General features: G+C 57.2%; 11 protein-coding genes across 11 annotated transcripts; 4 read left to right on the plus strand and 7 right to left on the minus strand.

The window, feature by feature from the left end:
• Window positions 1-1496: 1496 nt before the first annotated feature.
• On the minus strand, window positions 1497-2086 carry F5144DRAFT_223523 (uncharacterized protein). The gene has a single exon (XM_066783154.1). It carries the CDS (start codon window positions 1992-1994, stop codon window positions 1608-1610), a length of 387 nt encoding a protein of 128 aa, XP_066642697.1. The 5' UTR covers window positions 1995-2086; the 3' UTR covers window positions 1497-1607.
• On the minus strand, window positions 1925-3737 carry F5144DRAFT_571500 (uncharacterized protein). Its single transcript, XM_066788835.1, has 2 exons — window positions 3251-3737; window positions 1925-3187 (listed from the first exon to the last, which is right to left on the minus strand). The coding sequence occupies exons 1-2, from the start codon at window positions 3427-3429 to the stop codon at window positions 2179-2181; spliced, it is 1188 nt and encodes a 395-aa protein (XP_066642698.1). The 5' UTR covers window positions 3430-3737; the 3' UTR covers window positions 1925-2178.
• On the plus strand, window positions 3738-5375 carry F5144DRAFT_532370 (uncharacterized protein). Its single transcript, XM_066786964.1, has 2 exons — window positions 3738-4035; window positions 4136-5375. Exons 1-2 carry the CDS (start codon window positions 3963-3965, stop codon window positions 4981-4983), a joined length of 921 nt encoding a protein of 306 aa, XP_066642699.1. The 5' UTR covers window positions 3738-3962; the 3' UTR covers window positions 4984-5375.
• Window positions 5376-5489: 114 nt separating this feature from the next.
• Window positions 5490-6687, plus strand: F5144DRAFT_571503 (uncharacterized protein). The gene is made up of 2 exons (XM_066788836.1): window positions 5490-5643; window positions 5737-6687. The coding sequence occupies exons 1-2, from the start codon at window positions 5578-5580 to the stop codon at window positions 6553-6555; spliced, it is 885 nt and encodes a 294-aa protein (XP_066642700.1). The 5' UTR covers window positions 5490-5577; the 3' UTR covers window positions 6556-6687.
• Window positions 6688-6809: 122 nt separating this feature from the next.
• F5144DRAFT_547655 (uncharacterized protein) lies at window positions 6810-8378 on the minus strand (the record flags this gene model as incomplete). Its single annotated transcript, XM_066787483.1, has 2 exons — window positions 6810-7178; window positions 7380-8378. The coding sequence occupies 2 exons, from the start codon at window positions 8376-8378 to the stop codon at window positions 6810-6812; spliced, it is 1368 nt and encodes a 455-aa protein (XP_066642701.1).
• A 269-nt stretch (window positions 8379-8647) lies between these two features.
• F5144DRAFT_223594 (uncharacterized protein) lies at window positions 8648-9414 on the minus strand. The gene has a single exon (XM_066783155.1). The coding sequence runs from the start codon at window positions 9166-9168 to the stop codon at window positions 8782-8784; it is 387 nt and encodes a 128-aa protein (XP_066642702.1). The 5' UTR covers window positions 9169-9414; the 3' UTR covers window positions 8648-8781.
• Window positions 9360-10297, plus strand: F5144DRAFT_223715 (uncharacterized protein). The gene has a single exon (XM_066783157.1). The coding sequence runs from the start codon at window positions 9552-9554 to the stop codon at window positions 10239-10241; it is 690 nt and encodes a 229-aa protein (XP_066642703.1). The 5' UTR covers window positions 9360-9551; the 3' UTR covers window positions 10242-10297.
• On the minus strand, window positions 10298-12012 carry F5144DRAFT_223714 (branched-chain alpha-ketoacid dehydrogenase). Its single transcript, XM_066783156.1, has 2 exons — window positions 11638-12012; window positions 10298-11573 (listed from the first exon to the last, which is right to left on the minus strand). The coding sequence occupies exons 1-2, from the start codon at window positions 11868-11870 to the stop codon at window positions 10355-10357; spliced, it is 1452 nt and encodes a 483-aa protein (XP_066642704.1). The 5' UTR covers window positions 11871-12012; the 3' UTR covers window positions 10298-10354.
• Window positions 12013-12530: 518 nt separating this feature from the next.
• Window positions 12531-12917, minus strand: F5144DRAFT_602378 (uncharacterized protein; the record flags this gene model as incomplete). Its single annotated transcript, XM_066791199.1, has 4 exons — window positions 12531-12621; window positions 12681-12749; window positions 12801-12841; window positions 12903-12917. 4 exons carry the CDS (start codon window positions 12915-12917, stop codon window positions 12531-12533), a joined length of 216 nt encoding a protein of 71 aa, XP_066642705.1.
• An 853-nt stretch (window positions 12918-13770) lies between these two features.
• F5144DRAFT_491744 (uncharacterized protein) lies at window positions 13771-17536 on the plus strand (the record flags this gene model as incomplete). Its single annotated transcript, XM_066785880.1, has 7 exons — window positions 13771-13843; window positions 13909-13979; window positions 14043-14152; window positions 14216-16413; window positions 16467-16747; window positions 16799-17230; window positions 17351-17536. 7 exons carry the CDS (start codon window positions 13771-13773, stop codon window positions 17534-17536), a joined length of 3351 nt encoding a protein of 1116 aa, XP_066642706.1.
• Window positions 17537-18137: 601 nt separating this feature from the next.
• Window positions 18138-23686, minus strand: F5144DRAFT_602380 (glycosyltransferase family 2 protein; the record flags this gene model as incomplete). The annotated part of the gene is made up of 3 exons (XM_066791200.1): window positions 18138-19572; window positions 19627-23316; window positions 23388-23686. 3 exons carry the CDS (start codon window positions 23684-23686, stop codon window positions 18138-18140), a joined length of 5424 nt encoding a protein of 1807 aa, XP_066642707.1.
• Window positions 23687-25620: the final 1934 nt, after the last annotated feature.

The following is a 25620-nucleotide window of genomic DNA, read 5'->3' on the forward strand; positions in this document are numbered from 1 at the left end:
CTCCTCTGGGCCACCTACCCTCCCTATAAGTCAGGGCAGTGACCTCGGGAGGGAGGACCTTCCGGTTGTATGTGTACATTGCCTCTCACCCACCCAAACGCGTTCACGGGTAAGACCGTGGTCGATCCCATGTTCTAGTACATGTACCCGCAATGTATATGCTAGGGCGCTGGAATCCAGGTACCGATTGTGGACACGCTGGACCTTGGAAGGCAGTGCCGTTCACGTCAGAGGGGTGCCGTTATTTTTAGACCCCGCGGGTTGGTAATAGCAGACCCGCTGTTGGATTTCAATTGAATGGGTTGTGGTAGTTGTCAATTCGAACAGATCAAAAGATAGTCGCTGAGGATGGAAGTGGCTAGGGAGATGGGATGATTGAAGAGTTTGCCAAACAGACTGTTGAGGAAGGAAGCTCTGGAGGGGCAAGACTACCTGCGTACCTGCCTCCAGTGTGTAACAGGGCTGGAACAGAAGGAACAGTCGGATCTTGTTAGTTACCTTCCTGGCAAGCACTGGCAAGCTCTGGCATGGAAAGCCCTGGACTCAGTTACCATATCGCCGAGAGTTGAGTAGGTAATCTTGCCCCCCGGAAACACCTAGCATCGGGGGTCTGGGAATATGGATCCGCGTTCGTCTGCTATGTTGATGACACCGTGGAGCACCGTGAACCATCCGGTTCCATTCCAGAACAAATTCAGAAACGGATGCAGGCCCCACGGCAAGTCTGGTGAGCGACTGCATGGAACGGCTGAATTCCTTTTGTCATGGAATGACCACGGGCATCGCGGGCGTGCTGATGGGAGTGGGAGTTGATGATGCAAGGGACAAATCACAGGAGAGGATCGGGTTGGCGAGTGCCAGCGGCCCCACGCCCGGCTTAAGCTGCCTGGTGGGGCGGCTAACTAGCGCATCTCTCAGTGGGTGGAGTGGGTGTGGGCGTCAGTGCGTGTGCCGCCGCCCCAGGCTGCCCGGCCCTGCCTGGACCGTGGCGGGAACGGCTACTAGAGGTTGTTCATGTCAGGGCATGGAACTGCCATCCATCGAACCACCATTCATCATGTGCACATTTTAGAGCCTGCAAGGCGGACCAGACCTTGTTGCATCGTCATCGCCGAGGCTTGTCCCTCTCCAATCCGAGACCAAACACTTTCCGATGCAGCTTTCAAGATCGATCATCCCGAGAATCTCCCAGTGTAACTACCTTCTAGGTGAGTAAGCTGCTCTAAGCAAGGACCTATACCACCACCACCAACAGGAACCCGGATCACACCGGCGGATGCATCAATTGAACGGAGCAAACATCCCTCAACAAATCACGGACAGACCAATGACACCGACAACCCCTCCTCTTACCCCTCTCGGCCTCGGGAGACCCCGCGTTGACGGAGATGAAAGGGAGGAGCCACGGTGTGGGATGCTTGCCGAGTCCCCTTCCTCGAGACGCGAACGTGAAAGAAACCCAGCACCACCACCACCAACCCCCGGAGATGCATGATAAATCCGTCCCCAGTGCTCGCTTTGAAATCGCTCAACGGGTTGCTTTGTGTGTGGGGCCAGGGGGTAACAAGACGATGCAAGAACCTTGGAAATTATACGAGGAGTCTTGCTCACTTCATTATAAGCCGCAGCAAGACCTGGGCTGATGGGTGTTGAGGATGGTTTGGTGCACTAGGAGCTGTCGCGGCTTTCCTGAATGGACCCCTTGCAGGGCCATGCAGGCCATCGTCGACGTCATCTGGGCCAATGGGATCCGACACCCCACGCCCGGAGGGCCGGCGCCCACCCACGTCCTCGGCGGTGGGGTTGCATGGGAGCCGTTGTTGCGTAGTAATCGTGGGCCGCGGGCTGCCACGTTCCTCGAATTGACTGAATCCGATGTGTACAGGCTCGAGATAGAAAGATAGACAGGCTCGGAGAGTCCTAGTACTCGCGCTTGCAACGGCAGATGATATTGTTGGAAATAAACAAGCTACAACACGCAGGACCTCCCCCATCCGACTCCCCTTTGACCTAGCCCCCCCCTTTTCCCGAACCAAAACGCCTAATCATGCTACCTCGCTTGACGCCAATTAGCTCAAATTGGCCAGTCTACACTCTGAACGACGGGAAAGAAAAGGCAAACAAGTAGGCAACCGTATTGGCTCCCTCGCTCGCTCGCCAGACGCTCTCCCTCCTCCTTCAGATGTAGTTATCCACCATCTCCCAGATCTGCGACGTCATCTTGACGCCCTGCTCGGTGATGATACCGTCAATAAGCTCCGGGTCCGTGTAGTCGACCTCGTCCAGCTCGGCAACCACGTCGACGATGTCCGGGCCCGTGTCGGAAGAGCCCGGGCCGACGACCGGTTTGACGCCGATGTTGTCGAACTTGCTGATGTCCTTCTGGCGGACGCCGACGCGGTTGACCATGGGGTAGGCGATTGGGGTCTTGCGGCAGATCTTGTGGGTCTCGGCGGCGACGTAGAAGCGCTTGATGCCCCCCTTGACCGTCTTGGTCAGGTGCGCGAGCTGCGCCGTGCCCATGCCCGAGATGATGCCGCCGTTCTGCATCACCACCTCGGTGCCCACCAGTACCAGGTTGATCTGCTTCTGGTTCCCGAGCACGTAGGCCACCTTGTGCGGTGAGATGGTCTCAACCTCGAGCCCGGCCTCGCGCAGCTGCGCCACGGCCACGTCGCTGCGCTTGTTGTGCCCGTCGACGATGTAGATGACCTTGAAGTGCTTGCTCTGGTCGGCCGCCGCCCGGAGCAGGATCTTGGTCACCGTCCGGCTGCCCCCCGCCGTGAGCACCACGCAGCTGTCTGACACGTACCGGCTACCCCATATGGCGATACTATCCCGGTCGGCTTTGGCACGTTGGGCAAAAAGGTCTTTGTTGTCGAGAAGATGCTGGCGAGTCTCCTCGAAGCTGAGCACACGGTCAGACCCGCTCGACGTAGTTGTTGCGGTCGGCCCTCTAAGCGATCGCAGCAGGTATTGCTCGAACAGATCGGCCCCGGCTAGCAGCGGGAGTGGGTTGGGTGCCGAAGCGAGGAGTTTGGCCTTTTCTTTCTTAACAATTTCGACAAGCTCCATGGCGGTTGAAGAGGATGTTTCCCGGAGTAGTTCGATGAGGGACTCGATGGCGGCGACGCCCATCGTGAGCTCACGGTCGGAGTTGAGGAGGTCGCGATAGGTACGGACGATGCTGCCTCTTGTTAGCACAGATTTGATTTGACAAAGTGCAACTCGAAGTTAGAGCAGTCCTCACTCGAATGCCGCCCCATCCTCACGCTGCGAGGGGTTGGATGTGGGACTTGATCGAACAGGGAGTTGTTGGATTGCAGCCCCTGAAGCTGGTGCTGGTTGTGACGAGTTGTCGGCCGCCATGGTATTGATTGTGAAAAAGAAGGAAACTCCAAAGGTAGGAAGCCGATTTCGACAGAGCATGCGGTTGCGAAAACTGAGGGTTGATAATGGGCGTCTTTATAGTTGATAGAGAAACCGCGGGGTAAAGAATACTGAATCTGGGCGATGGAAAGATGAATCGGGGTGATGGAGAGAAGAAGCTTGAGTGTGGAGAGGCGGGGGATCTGAGCGCTGTTTGATCCCAAGCAAAGCGTGTGTTTATGTTTATATGGTAATGCGCCACCAAACTACTTCATCTGATCACAGCAGTTCTAGCTTGTGACTCAAAGCTCAATTGACTCGGGCTCGAGGCATTCTGCCGGAACACACCGCCCTTTTATCTTTATGCCCCGCAGTCGCGCACAGTGAGGTACCCGTGGGAGGGGCATGGCGGGGTCGTTCGGGCAGTGAAGCAGGCACCGATCCGATTCCCCACCAGGAGCCGGCATATTGCATCCCCGGTCGAGTGCCGGGGCGGTAAAGCTTAGAATTACCTGACCTTGGAATTACTTTACTTTGCTTGCTTGACTCTCCGATCACCTCGCCCAGGTAACGGGAAAACACTACAACACAAGATGGACCCCTCAGCGATCATGGACCCGGCAACGGGCCGCCCTCTTCCCCCTGACGCGATTGTACGCATTCTCCGTAAGACTTGCTTCTCTCGCTTACCTTTCCCTCCCTCCTCCTCCCTCATGCCCAGTTGCAATGCCCTCCAAATAGCACAACCAGCTAACAACCAACCCAGACATAACCAACAAAGTGCACGTCTACTCCCTCCCGCGCGACGCCGTCTCCACCACAGCAGGCTACGCCGCCGCCTCCTGGACGACCGACCCCCGCAACCACATCTTCACCGCGCGCCTTCGCGTCCTCGAAACCTCCTTCACCTCCTCCCCATCATCCCAACCCACCCCCACCACCCCCACCCCCGAACCACCAACCACCACCCCCCAAACCGACGACCCCAACCCCGACGACGCCCCGCAACACCTCAAAGTCGACATCCTGCTCGAAGACCCCTCCACGGGCTCGCTCTTCGCCGCCGCGCCCTACACCGCCGCCGCCGCCGTCGAGCCCACCACCGACAGCTCGCGCTTCTTTGCCCTGCGCGTGCGCGACCCGGCCTCGGGACACAAGGCCACGCTGGGGGTCGGGTTTGAGGAGCGGAGTGAGGCGTTTGATTTTGGGGTCGCGCTGCAGGAGGCGGGGAGGGCGTTGGGTTGGGCCCCTCCGGGGGGTGGGAGCGGGGTGGGGTCGGGGGGTGGTGGGTTGGGGGTGGGTGGTGGTGGTGTTGGTGGGGGTGGTGCTGGGGGGAATTTGTTGGGGGGGTTGGGGGCCGGGGAGGAGAAGAGGGATTTGAGTTTGAAGGAGGGGGAGACGATTACGGTGAACCTGGCAGGGACGAGGTTTGGGCGCCGCGCGGGCAGGTCGGACTCGCAGGGCGAGAAGAAGGAGGGGGAGGGGGGGCAGAGCCTGGCGTCGTTTGCCCTGCCGCCGCCGCCGCCGCCTAGCGCGCGGGAGGTCAGGGCCCAGAAGAGGCTGAGCGCTCAGCAGCTAGGCTTTGATGACGGGCAGTTTGGCGAGTTTGCTTGATACCATATCTATCTCGTGTGTTCTTTTGTGCTGTTCTGGAAGCTGAGGTGGGAGGGTTGGTGGTGCTGGGCCGCCCTGGGCGATGAGACAAAGCCCCCTTCTTCCCTTGTTTGTGTAACGGGTCGGGGGTTTGGTAGTGGCTGTTCGGTCCCGAGGTCTTGAGGTGACTGGACCTCAAAGAACTTTGGACTTTTGGATGTCTGGGAAGAGCGGGCTTAGTCGTCAGTTTCCGTTATGTCCTGGTCGTAAATCTCGAATTCAGAGTCTTAAGCACTGAGTTGGAAACTTAGATATCTGGAGCCTGAAGCCTGTCTAAATCTAATATTCACACTACCTAACTTTGATTGAGTCTAAAGTTAGATCCACGTAATAGTAATGGAGGTATAACCCGGTGCATGGCTTTTTAAATGATTCGACAATATGGGTTATACGCTTGAGAATGGGGGCCAAAACGAACACAAGCTCCCAGGCAACCACGCTGGGTGTTTAAATACCTATCTATTCATGCTGTTTCCAACTCCTCAAACCTCTTGACCTCGCCCCTCGTAGAGTTCGAATCATCGGCGTCATCGACTCCATTCACTCAATAGCAAAATGAGCACTAGCGATGAGACAGAACCGCCTGCGTGGGGTGCTCTCCCTGTAGAGCAGTACTTGATTGTGAGTGATCCATTTTAACTAGGTAGTCCTCCTCCGCCACCACTCTTCATCCCCATCCGACGACCTAACCGTAATCACCACTGACCCCCCCAGCGCAAATGGGACCCCTCATCCAAGCTCAGCCCCGACGAGCAACGCGCTGCGCTGGTCGCAGCGTACATCGACGAGGACGTACTTGACCCGGAGCTATTGGCTTCCCCGCCGTCTCGCATACCCACAGAGACCGAGATCGCCGAGATCCTAGCACCGTGGCGACCACAGAAGCTGCGCCGCATCGCCGCCACCTACGTGGTTCCAAACAGCGGCTTCCACCAGTGGCTAATCCTCAGAACGTATTATGGCGGCGGTGCTGCCGATGACGCTAAGCTTCGGGGCTGGCTGGATCTGGATGAGTGCGAGGGGTCCCAGATCCAGCCTGAGGATGAGTGGCACTCCGTGCTGGATGACCCGGCGCTGTTTAATGTTGGGGAGGACTGGCAGCGGGTGTACACGCTGCTGCCGGAGTTGGCGGCGCGGGTGCCAGATCGCCGGTTCACCGATGGGGATGTTGAGACCGTGAGGGAATTTGCGACAATGCACAAGGAGCCGGGGGAGGAGGTTGACGATGAGGAGTATGAGGACTTAATAATGCAGTCTGCAGTGAGGGGCTCGGCGTGGCTGCTCGTGTTGGATGAGGATGCTTTTGAGACGGGGGAGCTTGGTCTGATTATGCGAGACGCAAAGGGGAACCCGGTCAAAGAGACGGCGATCAAGCCCGATGAGCTGCAGTTCTATTACGTGGCATATGCTATTAAATGCACGATATATGAGTCAGAATACTGGCAGGAACTTGCAGTGGGGAAGAAGTACTGGACCGGCGGTACGATCATGAGCGAGCTGCTGGCAAGGGTGAAAGGGGAGGAGAGTATCTAAGGAAGCAGTATTAGGGGTGGGGTTTACTGAGTGGGCTGGCCGCAGTTAAAGCCTCGTTACACTCTCCTTGCGAGGGGCTTTTGACTTAGTCTTCTGTGAATTAAGTCTAAGAGGTTCCGGTGTGCACTAGGTAGGTATTCAAATAGCCAGATAAATATCATTAAACCCATCAGCGAATCTGCTCCCCTTTCATGAACATATAGACAGGATGAATCAATCTTGAGTTCATGATACCATACATTATTACCCGCCTCCTAGCCAGCCGTCGACTGTAAACTGCCCCCGCGTGACCTCGACCACATATTCTTGAAATAAGGCAAGCTCAACCGCTTGTCCTTTGCCTTGAGTGACTTTGGCAGATAAAGAGAGACCCTGCGCAGCTTATCCCTCCACGCCAGCGTGTCCTCCGCGTCAGAGTCCCATTTGGAGGGACTGTCGCTGTCTCTGCTGTCATCAACAGCATTGGCACCGTTGGTCTCGTTGTTACTGGCCGCCCTGCACTCCGTCTCCTTCTCCGCGGTGGAATCGGATCCCCCTTCCCCGTTGTCGAGCCCTACCCGTTCCCTTTCCCCGTCACGAACCTCGCCGTGTCTCGGCCCGGCTGCAACCGGCTCGTCAACGAGCTGTACCCAAATCAAAGCCTCCCCCTTCCCCTCTTCCACTATCGCCCCAGTCTCTCCATTTTCTAACCCCTCCCCCGCTCTTTCGTCCACCTCCTCCCCCATCACCTCCCCATTTTCCATCCTCTCCTCATACACCGCACCGTCTTCCACACCTTCTCCTTCTTCGATCCTCACTTCAACCCCATTCACCTCCCCACCAACCTCGTTCTCCATCTCTACCTCCTCGCCCGCCACCTCGCCGCTCATACCCTCACCACCCATACCCTCACCACCCATACCCTCACCACTCATACCCTCCTCATACCCCCCCTTCTCAACATCCTCACCACCCTCACCACCCTCACCACCCTCACCACCCTCACCACCCTCACCACCCTCACCACCCTCCACAACCCCCTCCTCCAGCCCTACAACACCCTCCCCCTCCACCCCAGCCACCACAAACCCAAACCCAAACCCCGGCTCAAAACACGGCGACAGCGGACTCAGCAACGACCCCGACCTGGCCGAATCCGAGCCACACGAGAAATAGTCTGTCGCAGTCGCAGCAGGTGTGACGGGGGTCATTTCCTCGCGGCAGGGGCTGAGGGTGCATACTGCTTCGTGCGTTGAGTGGCGGGTTGGGTTGGGGGTTGAGTTGAGGGTGGGGGTGGGGGTTGGGTTTGAGAAGGGGGTTGCTGTAAAGGGGGTTGGGAAGGGGAAGGGAGCGGGGGGGTGGGTGGCGAGGGGGGAGTAGGTGGCTATCGGGGAGTAGGGGGTGATGGGGGAGTAGGCAGTGACGGGCGAGTAAGTGACCGGTGTCTGAGCGGCTGGCTGGTGCTGGTGCTGGTGGACCAGCAGCCAACGCTCTCTGTTCTGCAGCTCGACGTGGATCTCGCCCAGACGAAGATGGAGGAGCTGCTCCTGCTGCGTGCTCTCGGCGATCTTGGCCCGGACCAGCGAGGCCTCTTTCCTGCACCGTCTTGACTCTGTAGACGAGGAGGCGGCTGCGGCTGCGAGGCGGGCTTCGACGGCTGCGTAGCGGTGGAATAACCGCGTTGCGCGAACCTCCTGCTTGTGGAGGTCGTGGAGGAGGTAGGACCGCTCGCGGTGCAGGTCTTCCAGCGGCCGGGGGTCCAGGGCCGGGACGGTCTGCGTGTAAGTGCTTGTTGGAGACAGCAGTTGGCAGGAGCCCGTAGGCTTGGGCTTCGCGGGCGGCATGGTGGTGCTGAGACGGAGGAGGGGCCGCGGCCGGGATTCCTCGGTGCTGCAACCGTGACGAGGGATGATGGTTTTGGGGGAGACGGGCCTGCTTGTGGCGTCGATCGATTGCATGCTGCTGGGTAAAACAAACATTGACTTGAAACAGATGAACAGACCAGGGCAGCCCGAGTCCCGCCTGGCTTCGTGAGCAATGTCTGGTGCGAAGGCTTTAAGTGTGCAGCTGCTCCAGGGCAACTCCGCGGCGGGCGGACAAAGAGCCAAAAGAGGTATTGGGCGTCGGTAGGTATCCCTGCGCGCCCTTTGTTTGCCATCACGAAGCGGCCATCGCTAGCCGTTGAAACCCCACCGCTCGACACATGGCTCCCTAGGAGAGCGTCCTCAAGCCAACCAGCCTAGAAGCTTAGCGGCGTTTGCCGCGGGATGAGAGGGCTTGTTCGCGAAGCAGCATGTGGCGTTGGCGGTGTCGTTGAAAGAGGGGGCGACATTCCAGCTTCCCATTCCGTGAGCTCGCTCTAGAACACTGTCCTCGACGGCCCTTGCTTAGAGGCTGAAGCAATGGTTCCTGGGCGGGATGCAGAACCGTTTGAGGGGCCTGCCGCTCCGGGGCCTTTCGGACGGAAGTGATGTTCTCTTTTGTAACAGCGCGATTGGCTTCAGCCTGGTAGCGTCTCTCGCTAGCATTGTCGCCTTTGTCGGCAGCATATTGTTTATATGTAGCCCTTATGTCGCCCTTATGTAGCCCTCTGCGGCTTACCTGCGTAAGCATCCGGGTGATACTGTTCCGCATGTTGGTGTTGAGGCAAATCTAGGAGATGTTGGATGTTGGTCACAACGAACTTCGCGATCCTGGCGATCCTGGCGATCTGTGTCGGGCCCTAGTATGACGAGGTGGCGCACAAGCAAACCGTTTTTAGCAGTGCCATCCGCAGCGAAGACAAATGTCACGGATCTAGGCGTATGTGCATAACTCGATGCAAGTTTTCCAAACACGCCCAGTCGAGTATGGTTGGGGGTGGGAGAGGCGGATAATCCAGGTCCATCCATGAAGCACCGTAAGCCACCTCGGTGCTCAACAAATCAGAGACGGATATATTGCTAGATGGCAGGCAGGCCTAGCTTATTATCCCGTGTGGGGAAGAAGTTCAAAGCAAGCTGAGGAACAACGCCGTCATGAGGATTCGGTCAAAGCGAGCACCGTCGGGTCTCGGCCCCCCAGCGGCCAAGTGTGACAAAATTGATATTGTGCATGTTGCTCACCTCCCTCAGCTCGAATGCAGCCCTACACAATGTCAGTCCGGTTTTGGAAAGCAGCTCGGAAACGGTCATGTCTCGGGAGCGATAACTGCTTTCCGAGCCCGCGAGACAAGTGCCCCTCGCCATCCAGAGCTGAATTCCCAAACGCCTCAGTCCTTGGTTGTTTGTAATTGCTTGCCATATTCCCGGGTTGGGAAGCGTGGCGTTCAGTGCCCAGACGTATTATTGGCATCGTTTGTCTCATTTCGGGGTCGGCCGAGGAATGCGAGCGGGAAATATATTTCATGTTTAATGATGCAGCAATTAGTAGGGTGGTTGTCGTTGTTGACCCGTTCACCTCGTGTGCAAATGTCGCAGTCGCCAGATGCGAAACCAGTTGTGGAACATGTTTATGGGGATGACTCTCCGGTCTCCTTTTCGCTGAATCCCTTCGCTAATCCACAACGCCGTGGTTATCATATCCTATCCCCCTCTGCCAAAAACGCCGGTAAACTCAACTGTGGTTCTTCCTCTCGTGTAAACATAGTCCATGCATCCGCTCCCGATTTGCTCAGTCCTTACCACCACCGCCTTGTGCCTTTCTCACGGCCGTCGTTTCTTGCCTGAGCCCCTCTTATATCAGCATTCTTCCTTAAGAAGGTTTCAATCCCCCGGAAGCAGGAGATCCTTCCAGGTATACTACCTTTCATCAACCGAAAAGCGAAGTAAAAACAGTAGACTCACTCAATCTTGCCCACCCCCTTCAGCCGCAAATACACATCGGTCCCCCACCCATGCAGGCTCTGCACCCCGATACCACCGCCAAAATACTCGGCATAGGCGCGGCTCAGAGGCAGACCGTAGCCTAGACCGGCAATAGAACTGCTTCCGTTGCTAGCGGCCGAAATAACGTTCAGAGCGTCGCCGTAGCTGCCGCCGCCGAACATGCTGCTGCTGCTGCTATTACTGCCCCCGGGGACGTCGTCGTCCGAATCGCTGAAGGTGGTGAAGGAGTAGCTCCAGATGTGTGGCAAGATGTCGGAGCTGATGCCGCCGCCGCGGTCGCGGATGCGGATGGTCACGCCGGGGGCATTATCGTCCAGCGGGGCGATGGCGTCGCGGCTAAAGACGCCGCGGTCTTCGTGCGGGGGGGCGAGATGGACGTGGCTTTGCTGTTGTTGTTGTTGTTGTTGTTGGTGTTGGTGGTGGCGGGCTGGCTTGACATCGGGCGGTTCTGGGGCGATTGTGATGACGACGGGCTCGCGGCTCATGCCGTTTTCGACGGTCGCGCGGAACGCGTTCTTGAGCAGCTCCGTGACGATGTACTCGAGGTGCATGGGTATGAAGGCAAAGGTGGTGTCCGGCTCCCCGTCGACAACCCACTGCGGGCGGACGCCGTAGTTGAGCTCGCAGATGTCGGCGACGAAGCCGCCGCACGAGTCGATGGTGGAGGCGGGACGTAGGGCGGTGTCGATCACGCCGATATAACTGGGGTGTTCCGGGCACGGGGTTGGGCTCGCGGCCGGGTCGAAGTGCGGCGTGCTGCTAAAATGTAGGGCAATGTGCTGCTCGGCGACGAGGCGCGTGCCGATACGGGCACGTAGATGCTGGTCGAGGAAGCGGGTCACCTCGGAGGGCGAGATGTACTTGCGACACTCGAGGAAGCCGCGGGCGAGGATGGGAATGGTATCGGTGTGCGTCTGCACTAGCTCAGCCAGCACCTCGGTAAAGCGTATCTCGTCCTCCAGGTTGCTGATGGTGCGCCCTTGCCATGGTAGCAGAGTCGAGAGCGAGTGTTGGTAGTTGTTGTAGATTTTGCTGATGTTTGGATTTGAAACGACGATGTACGGGAGGTTGCGTAGCGCTTGTATGCGATGTGCCAGCCGAATCGGTAACAGCGAAAGTGTGAAGCGGGCCGACGCCAACAAGGCCTCGGCGGAGAGGGGAGGGCGGCCGTGTCTGGGTAAAGTAAACACCGTCAGCAACCACGGAAGGAGCGGGGGAAGAAGGAATGGGAAGTTACTTGACTAGATCGACGAGGCTCAGGGGATGCAATGGTTGCCTTGCTAAGTGAGGGACGACATCGTGATCGTAGCGGCGCCGTTCGCGGTCGCGTTGTGGGTGGCTTTGTGGTTGGTGGTGGGCAACCGAGGCATCCTTTAGATTTTGTAGGGTTGAGGATGCTCGCCGGGCATGATTAAATCCTCGGACAGGGCTGGGGTTAAAGCACAGCGGCCTAAAAATCGGGTACCTCATGTTGACATATTGGCTTGCTCAGAAGGGTAGAGTCAAAAATGATGAAAATCGCGGGGCAGTTAGATGGCGGCGATTTCTAGGTCGAATGAGGTATGAGCGAGCGGAGAGGATTGGCAAGCTAGTGCTCGGAGAGGCATAGATAAGAGTAAAGAGGAATAGAACGCAGAAGCGTTTGAATTTACGCCGTAAGCTGCGGTGTTGAGGGCTGATGTGACTCTTCCTAGAGGCACATGTCAGGAGCATCGAACAGGCTTGAATGAGAAATCTCCACTAAGCCGGAGACTATGACGACAGGGTTCAACCACATCGGGTCACCGCCTTTGCTCCCTAAGTTCCCAAGGTACATACGTAGCGGACTTCAAACCCGACGAAGGGAATGGCAAGAACAGCAGAGTCCACACATGAATCGAGAAGCATTGGTAAACTTAAGGGAAACCAATGCAAGCTCTCCATCAAGTTGTGGACGGATGACCAGACTGTCGGTCAATCAAAGGGCAGCACAGTCCAATTAGCTAATATGATAAATCCCCCCAACTGGAGGAGGCTTGACTGTCTCACTGTCAACTCAGCACCTTGATGAGCGCCGAAGTCGCTCAGCTCAGTTCAGCAACACCACCCCGCCTGCCCCGCCAACATGCCCCGCACTACATATTGTCCCCCCTATTGGGTTCGGACCTCCTTGTCCAATTCGACGGCATCGACACTGTCATGGCTCTTCATTGTCTGGACAGTGTCCTCGGGGAAAGTGACCCTGCGCGTTATCCCGTTAGCATTGTCGCGGTTTGTCGGCGGTAGTTGGAGATCTCTTACTGGAAGCCCTTGATCAGGCTGTACTCGTGCCCGATCTGGCCGCCTTGGTCGCGGGCATGCTGCTTGGCCCTGCGTCGTATTAGTACCTAACAAGTATGGTAGTTGGAAAGGGTTTCTTACGCCTCGACCTGGTCATCACTGGCGTCCTTCTTGCAGGTAATCTGTGTCATTCTGTCAGCATTCCCGGGACAACGTATGGGTATGCCGCGGGAGGGGGCATACAATGTAGGAAGGCATGGTTGCTTTTGGGCCTGTCTGGTGGTGGTTGTGGTTAGGTATTTGGTGGAATTGTCTGTGGGTTTCTTGGATGCGAGTGATCTGAAAGACTTGGGGAATGAGTAGAGGCTTCTTGAGAGTTGGGCGTTGGCTGCTACTTATAAACACCAACGGTTTCGCAGCTTCTTGTTTGGGCCGAGTTGGAGGCCCAGTTTGCGTGACGCGGCATGTGAGGACCACAGAAGAGGGGCATACGTCATGCGTCTGGCAACTCAGCAGCTCAGCTCTGAGTCGTGTGACAATGGTGCCCGCAACCAGGTAAGGCATGAACTTTCAGGCTGTTTCTATCCACTAATGTTACGCTTAGCTTCGGGATCCCCGCGCCTTGCGCCTCGAATCTCGAACCAGATTCGGGGCGATCCGGAGGCATTATAGGTACGCCAACCAACGGCTTGGGAGTCGTCTCCGACTCGAGGACCATGGTATTGAATTCTTTGCAAGATTTCACCTTGTCTAACACTCTCCTACGTTGTCGTAGATTGCACGGTGCAACTGAATCAACGTGGCCCACAACTGGCTTCCATTGAGGGAGGAGAAAAGGAGACCGAAAGGGGAAGGGGCCAGGGCCCGCCGATCCTCTCACATGACTCCCACGTGACCTGTGCATCGGGTGGGCGGCTGGGCATCCAGGCATCTGGTGCCTGCCCATCACATGTGGGGTCAATGCTGATAAGCTTATCGCTTATCGCACCCGCCTGCCGCCCAAAAATTTCTGGAGCTCTGCATGAGGAATTGGATTGAGGCGAGAGGCTGTTGCGACTCGACTTGGATTTGGTGCAGCCACCATTCGACGCAGCAGAAAAGGGGTCCCAACATGGACGGGCAAGCACATAAGCCTCACCGGGCGTCCAAGAAGTCCAAGGAGAAGAAGACACAACATCAAGGTGGTCGGTATTCCATCTTGCCATCCGCTGGTTTTATTCCAAACTAACAGCAGCGCGCGCAACTTCAGGCCAAAATCCAAAAGCCTTCGCTTTTTCCAACCCCGGCAAGCTCGCGAAACAAGCGGCGCGCTCCCACGATGTACGCATACCCTCCTCCCTGGCGCATCTCCAAAGGCCCCGGCACTGACGCGACATACCCTAGATCAAAGAGAAGCGCCTCCACGTTCCCCTCGTCGACCGCCTACCCGATGACCCGCCCCCGCGACTCGTTACCATCGTCGGCCCTCCGGGCGTGGGAAAAACTACACTTCTGTGAATACCTCCCTAACTTTTACACATGGGAGTCATGGGTCGCTAATATGAGTGACCGAATAGTAAATCCCTGATCCGCCGCTATGCGAAAGAAACCATCTCGGACCCGGTGGGGCCTATCACGGTCGTCACCTCTAAGAAGCAACGGTTGACCTTTATCGAGTGCCCGAACGAGCTAGAAGCGATGGTTGACATTGCGAAGGTGGCTGATATTGTGCTGCTGATGATTGACGGGAACTACGGCTTCGAGATGGAGACGATGGAGTTCCTCAACATCCTCGCCGCCACTGGTATGCCGGGCAACGTCTTTGGTATCCTCACCCACCTTGACCTGTTTAGGAAACCGCAGGCACTCAAGGATGCCAAGAAGAGGCTAAAGCACAGGTTATGGAGTGAGCTCTACCAGGGCGCTCATCTATTCTACCTCTCCGGCGTTCTAAACGGCCGCTACCCCGACCGCGAAATCCACAACCTCTCCCGCTTCCTCTCCGTCATGAAGAACCCCCGACCGCTTGTGTGGAGAAACTCGCATCCCTACACCATCATCGACAACTACCGAGACATCACCCACCCCACCAAGATTGAGGAGGACGAGAACTGCGACCGGTCTATCGAACTCTCCGGCTACTTGCGCGGCACCAACTTTGCTGCCCAAGGGCAGAGGGTACACATTGCTGGCCTGGGAGACTTCACAATATCCAATATGGAGGTGTTGCCGGATCCTTGTCCGACACCCGCCATGGACCAAGCGCTCGCCAAAATCACCGGGAAAACGGGCAGGAGGCGCTTGGACGAGAAAGACAAAAGGCTGTGGGCGCCCATGGCCGACCGGAGCGGCATGAAGATCACTGGCGACCACATCGTCATCACTCGAGAGAAGGGTTTTGCTTTCGACAAGGATGTTGAGGGTGTCGAGCGCGGCGAGGGCGAGCAGCTTATTGTTGATCTCCAGGCCGAAAGGAGGCTTCTCGGTTACACTGACAAGGGTGTCAAACTTTTCGCCACCGGAGAACAGATCGCCGAGGTCCTGGAAGAGGCTGACAGCGGGAGGAAAAGCCAAAGAACGGCTCGCTTCCTTGAGCGGGATGCTTCTGATGGCGAAGAGGACGTGCCTGAAGACGAGGGATTTGTTAGCGGCGAAGAGGACGAGGAAGGGTCCGACGTCGAGGCCGAGTTCGACGAGCAGAAGTTGGGCAAAATGTTCCGGAAACAGGCCGATAAAGACCAAGGGGATGACGTCGCCTTCGCCGATAGCGACTCCGATCTGGGTTCCTTGTCCGGGGAAGAAGGCCTGGAAGAGGACGAGGACGACGAGGATGAGGAGTTTGACTCGGACGAAGAGGGCGCAGCTGTCAGGTGGAAAGACAACATGATGGAGCGGGCAAAGATGCTCCACGGGAAGAGACGCCCTTACCGGGCAGTTGACCTTGCTCGGTTTATGTACGATACGTCCCTGACGCCAAAGGAAGCGCTCCAAAAGTGGAGGGGCGAAGAGGATGAGGAGGAGGAAGAGGATATCGAGCAGGATGACGATACCTTTTTCCGGAGGACAGGAAACGACAATAGGGAGGATCTAGTCGAGGACCGGTCGATACCTCGTTTCGACTATGAAGACCTAGCCGCGAGATGGTCGAGCGAGGATGCCGTCGAAGCCCTCCGCAGCAGGTTCGCCACAGCTAATCTAGTTGATGAGGATGGTGGTGACGAAGAGTTCGGCGAGGAGGACGAGGACGGCTTTGGGGATGAGGACGAAGACGATGAGGGTGACGGTGCCTTCGAGGATCTCGAAACTGGAGAGTCACACGGCCTCGAACAGGAGGAAGAGAAGAGCGAAGAGGAGCCAGAAGAAAACCTGGAAGCGGAGCGAGAAAAGAACGCCCGCCGTAAAGAAGAACTCAGGCTTCGGTTCGAGGAGGAAGATCGCGAGGGCTTCAAGAACGACAAGGCCGTGTCAAGGAGAGAGGGTGGAGACCAAGATTTCGCCGAGGACGAGTGGTACGACGCGCAAAAGGCCATGTTGCAGAAGCAGCAGGACATCAACAAGGCCGAGTTCGAGGAGCTCGACGAGAGCCAGCGGTTAGCCGTTGAGGGCCTCCGGGCCGGCAAGTACGCCAAGTTGGTTCTCGAGGGCGTCCCGGCCGAGTTCGTCAACCGGTTCCAAGCGCGGCTGCCCATCATTGTGGGTGGTTTGTCGCCAACAGAGGACAGGTTCGGGTTTGTCCAGGTTAGAATCAAGAGGCACCGTTGGCACAAGAAGATTCGTAAGTGCTGAAAGCGGTCCCGTGGGCTATTGCAATGCTAATTCTTTTCACAGTCAAAACGGGCGACCCCCTTATCTTCTCACTCGGCTGGCGACGGTTCCAATCGCTCCCGATCTACTCCATCTCGGACTCCCGGACGCGGAACAGGATGCTCAAGTACACCCCTGAGCACATGCACTGCTTCGGCACCTTCCACGGGCCCTTGATTGCGCCCAATACAGGTTTCGCCTGCTTCCAGTCCTTCTCGTCCTCCAACCCGGGCTTCCGGATCGCGGCAACGGGGACGGTATTGAGCGTTGACGAATCCACCGAGATTGTCAAGAAGCTCAAGCTTGTGCGTAAACCCTTCTGATGAACTACCAATATCCATACTAACACGCCACAGACCGGCACGCCGTACAAGATCTTCAAGAACACGGCCTTCATCAAGGACATGTTCAACTCTTCCCTCGAAATCGCCAAGTTCGAAGGCGCCGCCATCAAGACCGTCTCAGGCATCCGCGGCCAGATCAAGCGGGCCCTCGCCAAACCAGACGGCCACTTCCGCGCCACCTTTGAGGACAAGATCCTGCTCAGCGACATCGTCTTCCTCCGCGCCTGGTACCCGATCAAGCCGCACCGCTTCTACAATCCAGCCACCAACCTCATCGGCTGGCAGAGCATGCGGTCGACGGGCGAGATCCGCCGCGACCAGGACCTAGCCACGCCCTTACTCAAAAACAGCCAGTACCGCAAGATCGAGCGCCAGACGCGCCACTTCAACCCCCTGCGCGTGCCCAAGGCCGTCGCCGCCAGCCTACCCTTCAAGTCGCAGCTCGTGCGCACCAAGGCCCAGAAGAAGGAGACGTACCTGCAGAAACGAGCCGTTGTCACCGTCGGCGGGGGCGAGGAGCGCAAGGCCCGCGACCTCATGCAGAAGCTTACGACTGTGCGCAAGGAACAGGTTGCTAAGCGCAAGGCCAAGAAGGATGAGAAGCGCGAGGAGTACAAGAAGAAGATTGCGGGGATTGAGGAGCGGTTGGAGAATAAGGAGCGCAGGGAGAATAAGGCGTATTGGGAGCGTGAGGGGCGCAAGAGGAAGCCGGGTGATTCGGGGGGTGGTGGGGGGAAGCGGAGGAAGTAAATAATAAGTGTTTGTTGGTTGGTTGGTTGGTGTACGGTAGAAATTGATGTTGTTGGCGTTCATCTTACTGTCATGGTCGTCGTCATTGTTGCTTGTGTCAGGTGTGCCATATTAGGAGATTTTGTCTTGAAACTACCATGGTTCAGATTCAAGTTAGACACCGGTTACTGTGCACGACCAAAGTCACTCAGCACTAACAAAGTCGACTACATCAACCAACCCGGAGAACAATGCCAATAATGCTAATGCTAATGCTAACCCTCATTATATACAACACCCATGCGACACAAATAGACAGACAGAGACAACACGAGGCAATTACCCCCAAGGAAAACACAAGTTTGAAGTTACTAGTAGTGGTAATAATAGTAGTAGTATTAACCAAGTCAACAAAAACCCCAAACAGACGTAACAGAGACAGCCAAAGACAGAGAGAGGGAGGGAGAGAGAGCAAGACCTCACGGGCCCGGATCCAATTCAATCCAATCCAAGGCCAAGCAAGGCAATCCAAACCCCAAACCAAAAAAAAGAGGACAAGACGACAAGAGTAAAAAAGAAAAACCCCCATCTATCCCACAAAACATTCCTTATTAATGGCAGCTCACATATTCGCCAACTCATTATCAATCTGCCTGTCCATAAACGTGCGCCTCTCGCCCGTGAGCTCCGTCTGCAGGCGCTGCTCGACCAGGGCGCGCACCTGCTTCTTGGTGACGGTGTCGAGGTCGACCTCGCGCAGGACGGCCTGGATGGCCTCGATGATGGAGCCGTCGTCGATGAGGCCCGCGGGCGGGGTGATGCCCATGGCGCCGAAGGAGCCCGTGCTCATGTCCGGGTGCATGCCCAGCCGGCTCGGCGTGGCCGACGCCATCGAGAGGCGGTTGTTAATCGCCATGTTGCCGGGGACGCCGAGGCCGGCCGGCGGGGTGCCGCTCATGCTGCCGCGGAGATTGGCGGCGCTGTTGCTGCGCGGGTAGTCGGCGTAGGGCGTGTGCGAGCGGCGCTGGTCGGCGCCCATCGACATCATGCTCTGGCGGTGAGCGAGGTTGGGGTTGTCCACGTAGGGGGTTGTTGCGCCCTGGAAAGTGCTGGTGCGGGTAAAGGGGGTGCCTGGGGTGCCCGGGGTGGGGGGCATGTAAGCGCCCACGCCGCCGCGGCCGGGGAGGCCGTGGAGGACGGACGACTGGCGGACCGAGGAGTAGACGGATTTCATGTCGTCCATTTCGTAGTTCTCATCGTACATGCCCACGTTGACGTCCATGCCGTGCTTCTCCGACTGGCCGCCGCGCCGGCCGGGGAGGTTGTTGGCGAGGGCGTAATCATCCCAGTGTTGGAGTGGCACGGACCGCGGGTTGAAACCTTCATCGTCAACGGCAACCACCTGCTTCTTGCCAGACTCGCCAATAACGATACGCGTGTTACCCCACGAGAAGTTGTCCTGGTTCCAGAATGAGTAGATGGGCAAGACGATCCAGTATACCGGGAAGGCCAGGATGTAGATGATCATCCAGCCAACGTGCTGCCACTGGCGCTTGAGGATAAAGATCAGGGCCTGGAGGCCGTACACGACTGCCAACATAATGATGGAGATCAGGGGGAACGGGCCGGTGCGGGTGATGACCGTGTAAAGAAGCCAGCCGAGGTAAACGCATGTCGCTGGGAGGGTGATGGTGCCAAAGAGGTCGATGAACACCATGAAGCGCATGGAGAAGAAGCAGAAACCGCACAGTTCGGGGATGAACATCAGCTCCATCAGGTTGTGGATGGTGGAGTTGATCCAGCGACGACGCTGAGACAGCAAGACGCTCCACTTATCGGGTGCCGCGGTCTGGCAGTAGGCATCCGGGATGAACTTGTACGACATGTACGGGAAGTACCTGGTCATGAGAGTGGTCAAGTAACGATCCTCGCCGAGCGACAACAGGTTCTTCTTGTGGAGCGTGTCAACATTGCAGTCGCTGTAGTCGCGGATGATGTCGTCAGAGATAATCAGAGGCTTGCCCTTGTCAGCTGTCCGCAGCCGGTACATGGAGAAACTAAAAACGGTCAATCAAATAAACATGGTGTCGAGCATACGAAGGAATACATACCATCCCGGCAAGCAGGTAACGCTGCCGAACAGGGACTCGAAGGCCTTGGCGAGATGATGTGAGATGTAGTACTCGTAGACTTGGATCATAGTCCACCACGAGCGTTCCTCGTTCTGCAAGCTTGTCTCGCCACAGATACCAGCAATCTTTGCATCGTTGGCACAGGCCGCAACAAGCCGGTTGAGAGAGTCCTCACGGACATTGGTATCGGCATCGACCATCAGAAGATACTCGTACAGCTCGGGGTCCACGCCGATAATGTTGTTGATCTGGTGGAACATCTCCAGCTCGAGGGGGTTCATGGGAGCGCGGTGGTGGACGCGGTTGAGGAAACTCATGAGCAGGATCTGCGAGTCACGCTTGCCGCGGTTGCCGGGCTTGGTCTTCTCACGCTCCGACTCCCTGCCCGTCTTGACGACAACAAGGTACGGGACCACGTTGCCTTCGTACTCGTACAGACCAGAATAGACCTTGCCGTAGTTGAGCTGCTCGCCGCCCGTGCCAACCGATTTGAACGCCAGTGCGGGCGGGTCGACCTTGGGGTCCACGCCGAGGATATCCAGGACGATCTTGGGGGTGGGACGGTCGTTTCCGGCACCGACGATGATACCGTCACAAATAACGCAGATCAGCTTCCGCTTATTGTCGTATTGCAAGGCAGTGAGAGAGTCAAGGGCCTGTCGCAGCGAGTCTTCACCTTCCGTGTACGCCGGCACTTGACAAATAACGAATTTATCCTGGGGGGAGGGGCGTTTCTTGGAACCGAACTGAAGGGCCGACACGAATTTGATGAGGATCACAGCGCAGATGACGATGGTGAAGGCAATGAGAATCCACTTGTTGAACTGACACCTGGCCGTCTCGCGGTAGTCGGTGATGCCCAGGTAGAACCGGTTGTTGAGGCAGTTGAAAGTGTTCTTGATCGTGACCGTCTCGGTGGAATTCGCATCGTCAAGGATCTTCGCGAACTGCTCGGTAAGGTCTTGGCCGGGGTTGTTCTTGATGGCGCTGACAACCTTGGGATGCAAAAAGGCCCAATTGGGATGGTCGCGATGGACCTTTTGGGTCTTCACGTAGTCTGTCAGGTCATAGATTCTGTTTTCCCAAAGGAACCACGGACGCTGATCATCGTCACCCTCTCTCTTGATCTGGTTTGGATCCCAGACAAGCTCTCCGGTGATGTACTCCTTCATGCGCGGCAAGAACTTCTTGGAATACCAGTCGACCTTTCCCATGGAGCCAGTGGGGTCCCTGGCATAGTAACCAGAATCGTGGATGGCCAGCTGCCACTCCTGCGAATCCGTGTTGTTGAGGTCGAGCCGGATCGTCTCATCCTTGATGCCTAGTCCAGGGCATGCCAGGGTGAGCGGGACGATGAAGTAGTTGTCCATATCCAGGCCACCGAGGGGCTCCATGTTTTCGCGCGTGGTTTCGTAGGAAGGGGTGCCGTGCTCCAACTTCCAGAACTTGGAGATGTCGTAGACCTTGCCGTGGACGCTGACCCAGAAATCATCGGCTCCTTGATGGTTCCTAACCTCGTTCCGGGACCAGGCCTTGTCGTAGTCGGGACAGAGCAGTTTACCAAAGAAGATAATCCAGAAGACAATTATGCCGTTGAGAATCGCGATAAAAAAACAGATGACGAGTTTTTCCCGCCACGCCATCCGCACGTCGGGCCGCTTCATACGTCCGACGTAATGGAGCAGGGGCGACGGGATCCAGAAAGTCAGTGCCCAAACGATGATCACCCACGCCCTTCTCGCAGAAGAGATGGGCTGCTCCTCGATCTTCTTGTTGGCCGCGAGATCGCTTTCGAGGCCGACCAACTGGCCGTCGGCGTCGTAGTAGGCGTCTTGTTTGTGAGTGTCGCCCTTGTGGCCAAGACCGTAGTCGCCGGCGACGACGTTACGCATACCGGTCACGGCGGTAGGCGCGATGGATGGGGCCATCATGGGACGGACCCCGCCGCCCAAGGTCGCCTGGCTCATGTTCCTCTGGTGGACCAGCTGCTCGCGGCTCCCGTTGGAGGAGGCGTCCTGGAATGGCTGCGGGGGGAAGTAGCCGCCTCCGGCGGCAGAATAGCCGGTCGCGAGACCGCCAGGAGGCATCATATTAGGCATGCTCCCGAGTCTCTCAGCATCCCCAGGTTTCAAGTCCATCACGCCCTCAACCTCCCACCAAGCGCTCTCTCTCATCCACACGCGCTCGCGGCCGATCACCACCTCGCCGTTGGCCCAACCACGCTCGAGAATCCAACTCTCGATACCGTCGCGACCATCCATGCACCCCAACATACGGTAGCGGGCCACAAACTCCTCAAAATCGAAATCGACGGTGTAATCGAGGCGCTTGTTCCGCCTGTTGGCCCACTCTGGTAGCCGCCAGGCCCGGAGTTGCCTCGAGACAGTGCCGGCCGACCACGCCGAGTTGACCGAGGGCAGAGCCGCCAGGTTGGCTGGCGACTCATCGGTCGGGTGGATGCAGAGATGGTACCACGCCCGACTTGTGCTAAGGATGGCAGGCAGGTCGAAACGGCCGCCGCGGCCGAGGTTGATGCCCTCGGCGGGGACGGGAATGAGAAGCTGTTTCAAAAACCCATCATCCTCGGAGGCGAGCGCAATCTTCTCGAGGACCTCCTCCCGCTTTTCGAGCATGTGTTGCCTCTCCCTACCAAGCGACCCAACCATGATGCCCAATTCAGGACCGGCTTCGGCGACAGCGCTCTGCATCTCCCGTAGAACGGAGCTGTTGGCAGCGGGAACTTCGACGCCATCCTGCTTCATCTCGGAGTTGATGCCTTGGTTGTCATCAAAAATACCCCGCATAGCGACGGCCTTCCCCAGGTTTGGGTCGGGGATTTCGAGGAAATGAAGGCATACGGTATCTCCAGTGTCCTCAACGGGGTTGGGTGCCCCGCCGACCTGGCTGCCGTCTGCCGATTCCTCTCCGTCCCTAATCCGACCCATTTGGGCGGCGATGGCCTCGTTGGCCTTCTTGATGACCCAGTCTACCAATGCTTCATAAAGGCCCCCAACAAACGTCGCGCGGTCCTCCGTGGTACATTGCCTGGCGAGAACCTCGGGCTCGAGGCCAAGGAGCCCACCGACATCCTCGCTGATCTCGTCCAAGACATCCCCGTCAACGTTATAGTCAACGGTGTTGCCCAGCTTCAGGAGGCCGGCAAGGGTGGAGATGAAGTTACGGTGGGCGGACCCCTTGATGCCAATCTCCTTCAAAGCAGACCGGAAGTCGTCGGCCGCGGCACCATCGTCGGCGGTGGGCAGGTAAGAGGGAGGGTCATAGGTGCCCGAGCGAGCTAGCAAATTGTAGCTTGACGCGCCCTTGAGGCCCAGGAATTCCCGCTCGGCCGGGGTAGACGCCGACGTAAGGAGATAGTAAAAGACGTCAAAGGCACGGTTGCCCGCCTCCGCGGGGATGCGGAGCAAACCCTTGTCGGTGTCGATCCCGCCCTGCGACAAGGCCACTGATGCACCGACTACCTTGCCGGTGAGGTTGAGAGTCAAAGTGACACCTAGCGCAATTTCTCGGGGTGTTGATGGGTTGTACGGTGTTACGCATCGGAGGAAAGGCTCGATAGCCTGCAGTGATTGGAGGATCGAACTCGGGATGGATACAGGGAGGGACGAGAGCGCGGGTCGGAGAAGGGAGGGGGTAGATGTGTGGAGAGAGCTGGCGATTGTTAGCAACCACACAGCCAAATCATGTTTTTTTTTTGGGGTGCTTGACGAGGGGCAACTCACCCAAAGATGATGCAACCATCTTCGGCACGGCGGCGGGCATGTTCCCAAGCCCTTGTGACTAGATCGGTGTCTATCGTGCCGCCAATGACTCCGTTGTGTCCGGGTTGCGAGGCCGTGAGCCACGTGTTGACCACGAGACTTGTCCCCGCGTCAAGTTGGTATGGTTGGGAGGAAAGGTAGATGTTGTGAATCGAGTTCAGCAACGTTGTCGTCGAGACCTGGGCAGACTGCTGGCCGCCCCTAGAGCCGGCCAGGCCAGGCTCCGAGGCCATCGAGTAGATGGACATGCGGTTCGTCATGTTGGCGAGGTGTGCGTTGCGGCGCCCCGAGAGGGACACGGCCGAGAGCGGTTTCGTTCAGCCGGCCAACGCGGGATGTGTTCGGGTTTCCCCAAATCTAGTGGTGGTATCAACAGTGACCCAATTCCCGGACTGCACAACGCTGAGGGTCGTTCGAACGCGCTGCAGCAACTAATACGGTGAAGATGGACTGATACTGATGTTGAACTAGCGAATGTTGCCGGATACCCAACTCGTACGTGGTGTGTGCAGTCGGGGTTTTGGCGTGGGATGCGGGCTGGTCGCGGCGGCAACGGACGAAGGAACACTGAGCCCCCCGGTGCCCCTTTCCCAGGCAAGCAAGAATCAAGACTGATCCCGGAAAAAACGAGTATTCCCAAGATTATTCGGTCTCAACGATCGACCCGGGGAAAGAGAAAAGCAAAATCCAAAAACCGTCAGAGCGAGTGACACGATTTTCGGAGAGAGGCAGCGAGGGAAGTAACGACCAAAAAAAAGATAGGCACAAACGAAGGTGTGTTTGCAGCCGCGGTCAGCTTGCAACTAGCAATGAGGCAGAGACAGAGTGGTGCCCCAGGGGTGCTGCTCAGAAAAGATCCATTGCGGCGGCCGTCCGAGTTTGGCTACGGTGGGCGAAATCTACCAGGTGCGCAGTCACGCCAAACAAGGTGTTGGCTTCCAGGTTGTGGGTGGTTGTGGGTCGGGATTTGCATGATGTGCCGCGACAAATTCTGGGCGACTGGCCGGATTGGGCCTGGAATGGCCGTCGCTCACTCGCGGCGGCTCGAACATCCATGCTTTTTGGCACTCGAACAATTTCTACAATTTCTTGCAATTATACACCGTTCAATAGTTACGTGCATAAACATGGAATTCGTGATCCTTGCATAGTTACGCATTCCACCCGGACTCCATGATCCCAGGGCGACAACACTTGGCTTTCAGTCTATCAACAACAGCAGTGTCGGCGACAGATCTCCAGAGACAACGCCATCGTGCTCTCTCCCTCTTTTTTTTCTTCTTTTTTTCCTTGCCGCCCACCAGAGGGTGTGTGTTGCAAGCCGGCGGCGCCTGATGACTGGAGGATGGCATCTGAAGCACCGCGGCGGTGCAGGCCTAAAAAAAGGCCTTCGCGGCAGCTGCCGGACGGGCGAATACGAGGCCCCGGCACACACATGGGCATGATGGGGTGTGAGTTGCTGCCAGGCATATGCAAGTCTCCACACAGAGGACGAAGAGCTCGCATGATCCAAGTGCTGGTCCCGGCGTCTGACCCAATTCTTCTTCGTATGGACAACCTGGAACTGCAGGTTCGCGGAGGCAAAAATGCGAAAACACGAGCCGTTGGGTAGTTAGTTACTCGGCCCTAGGTATCGTTGGCCCCGGAGCCATAGGGCTGTGCCAATCGCCTTGTCTTCCAATTCTTTTCCCCATCTTCATTCAATAACTAGGTACCTCGGGGTTAGGGTAACACAGAAGACGGCCCCCATCCCTCGCTCTCAGACACTTCTGATCGTCCGTTGGAGGTGCCTTTCAGCTGCAGACTAATTGTTGACTATTATCGCCATGCCAATTTTCCACCACACTCGGGAAAGTCAATAAGAAGACGGTGACCACACTCGGTAAGTCATGCAGGGCCCGTGTCTCGGAATGACCAGCATACCAGCATCCCACAGCAAGCTCAAGGAAGAGCTCCCGATTACATTGCCGATCGGGCACATTGTCAGCGAGCTCGGACGTCAGTGGCATCATCATCCAAAGTTGCTGTTGGACTTGCGATGAAATGATGAAATGGTGGCGTGTGTGGGGTGAGCGCGCGGGCGCCAACTCCTTCCCCAATCCCCTAACCCCTGATTCAGACGCTGCCTGGTGTGAGCCGCAGGAAAGCATCACCTCAAACACAGGATGCCCGGCGCAGCGAGGTAACCGCCGAC

Source organism: Chaetomium tenue (genome assembly GCF_020726465.1).
Source record: "Chaetomium tenue strain MPI-SDFR-AT-0079 chromosome Unknown F5144scaffold_4, whole genome shotgun sequence".
Classification (NCBI taxonomy): domain Eukaryota; kingdom Fungi; phylum Ascomycota; class Sordariomycetes; order Sordariales; family Chaetomiaceae; genus Chaetomium; species Chaetomium tenue.

Excerpts from the sequence above, each read along its gene's own strand:
- F5144DRAFT_223715 (XM_066783157.1), top strand. The coding sequence starts at position 9,552 with ATGAGGATTCGGTCAAAGCGAGCACCGTCGGGTCTCGGCCCCCCAGCG.
- F5144DRAFT_571500 (XM_066788835.1), bottom strand. The coding sequence starts at position 3,429 with ATGCTCTGTCGAAATCGGCTTCCTACCTTTGGAGTTTCCTTCTTTTTC. Across the intron at positions 3,188-3,250 it reads GAGGATGGGGCGGCATTCGA|CATCGTCCGTACCTATCGCG; the intron begins GTGAGGACTGCT and ends AACAAGAGGCAG.
- F5144DRAFT_223523 (XM_066783154.1), bottom strand. The coding sequence starts at position 1,994 with ATGGGGGAGGTCCTGCGTGTTGTAGCTTGTTTATTTCCAACAATATCA.
- F5144DRAFT_223714 (XM_066783156.1), bottom strand. The coding sequence starts at position 11,870 with ATGAGGTACCCGATTTTTAGGCCGCTGTGCTTTAACCCCAGCCCTGTC. Across the intron at positions 11,574-11,637 it reads AGCCTCGTCGATCTAGTCAA|ACACGGCCGCCCTCCCCTCT; the intron begins GTAACTTCCCAT and ends TACTTTACCCAG.
- F5144DRAFT_571503 (XM_066788836.1), top strand. The coding sequence starts at position 5,578 with ATGAGCACTAGCGATGAGACAGAACCGCCTGCGTGGGGTGCTCTCCCT. Across the intron at positions 5,644-5,736 it reads CTGTAGAGCAGTACTTGATT|CGCAAATGGGACCCCTCATC; the intron begins GTGAGTGATCCA and ends TGACCCCCCCAG.
- F5144DRAFT_532370 (XM_066786964.1), top strand. The coding sequence starts at position 3,963 with ATGGACCCCTCAGCGATCATGGACCCGGCAACGGGCCGCCCTCTTCCC. Across the intron at positions 4,036-4,135 it reads CGCGATTGTACGCATTCTCC|ACATAACCAACAAAGTGCAC; the intron begins GTAAGACTTGCT and ends CAACCAACCCAG.
- F5144DRAFT_223594 (XM_066783155.1), bottom strand. The coding sequence starts at position 9,168 with ATGCGGAACAGTATCACCCGGATGCTTACGCAGGTAAGCCGCAGAGGG.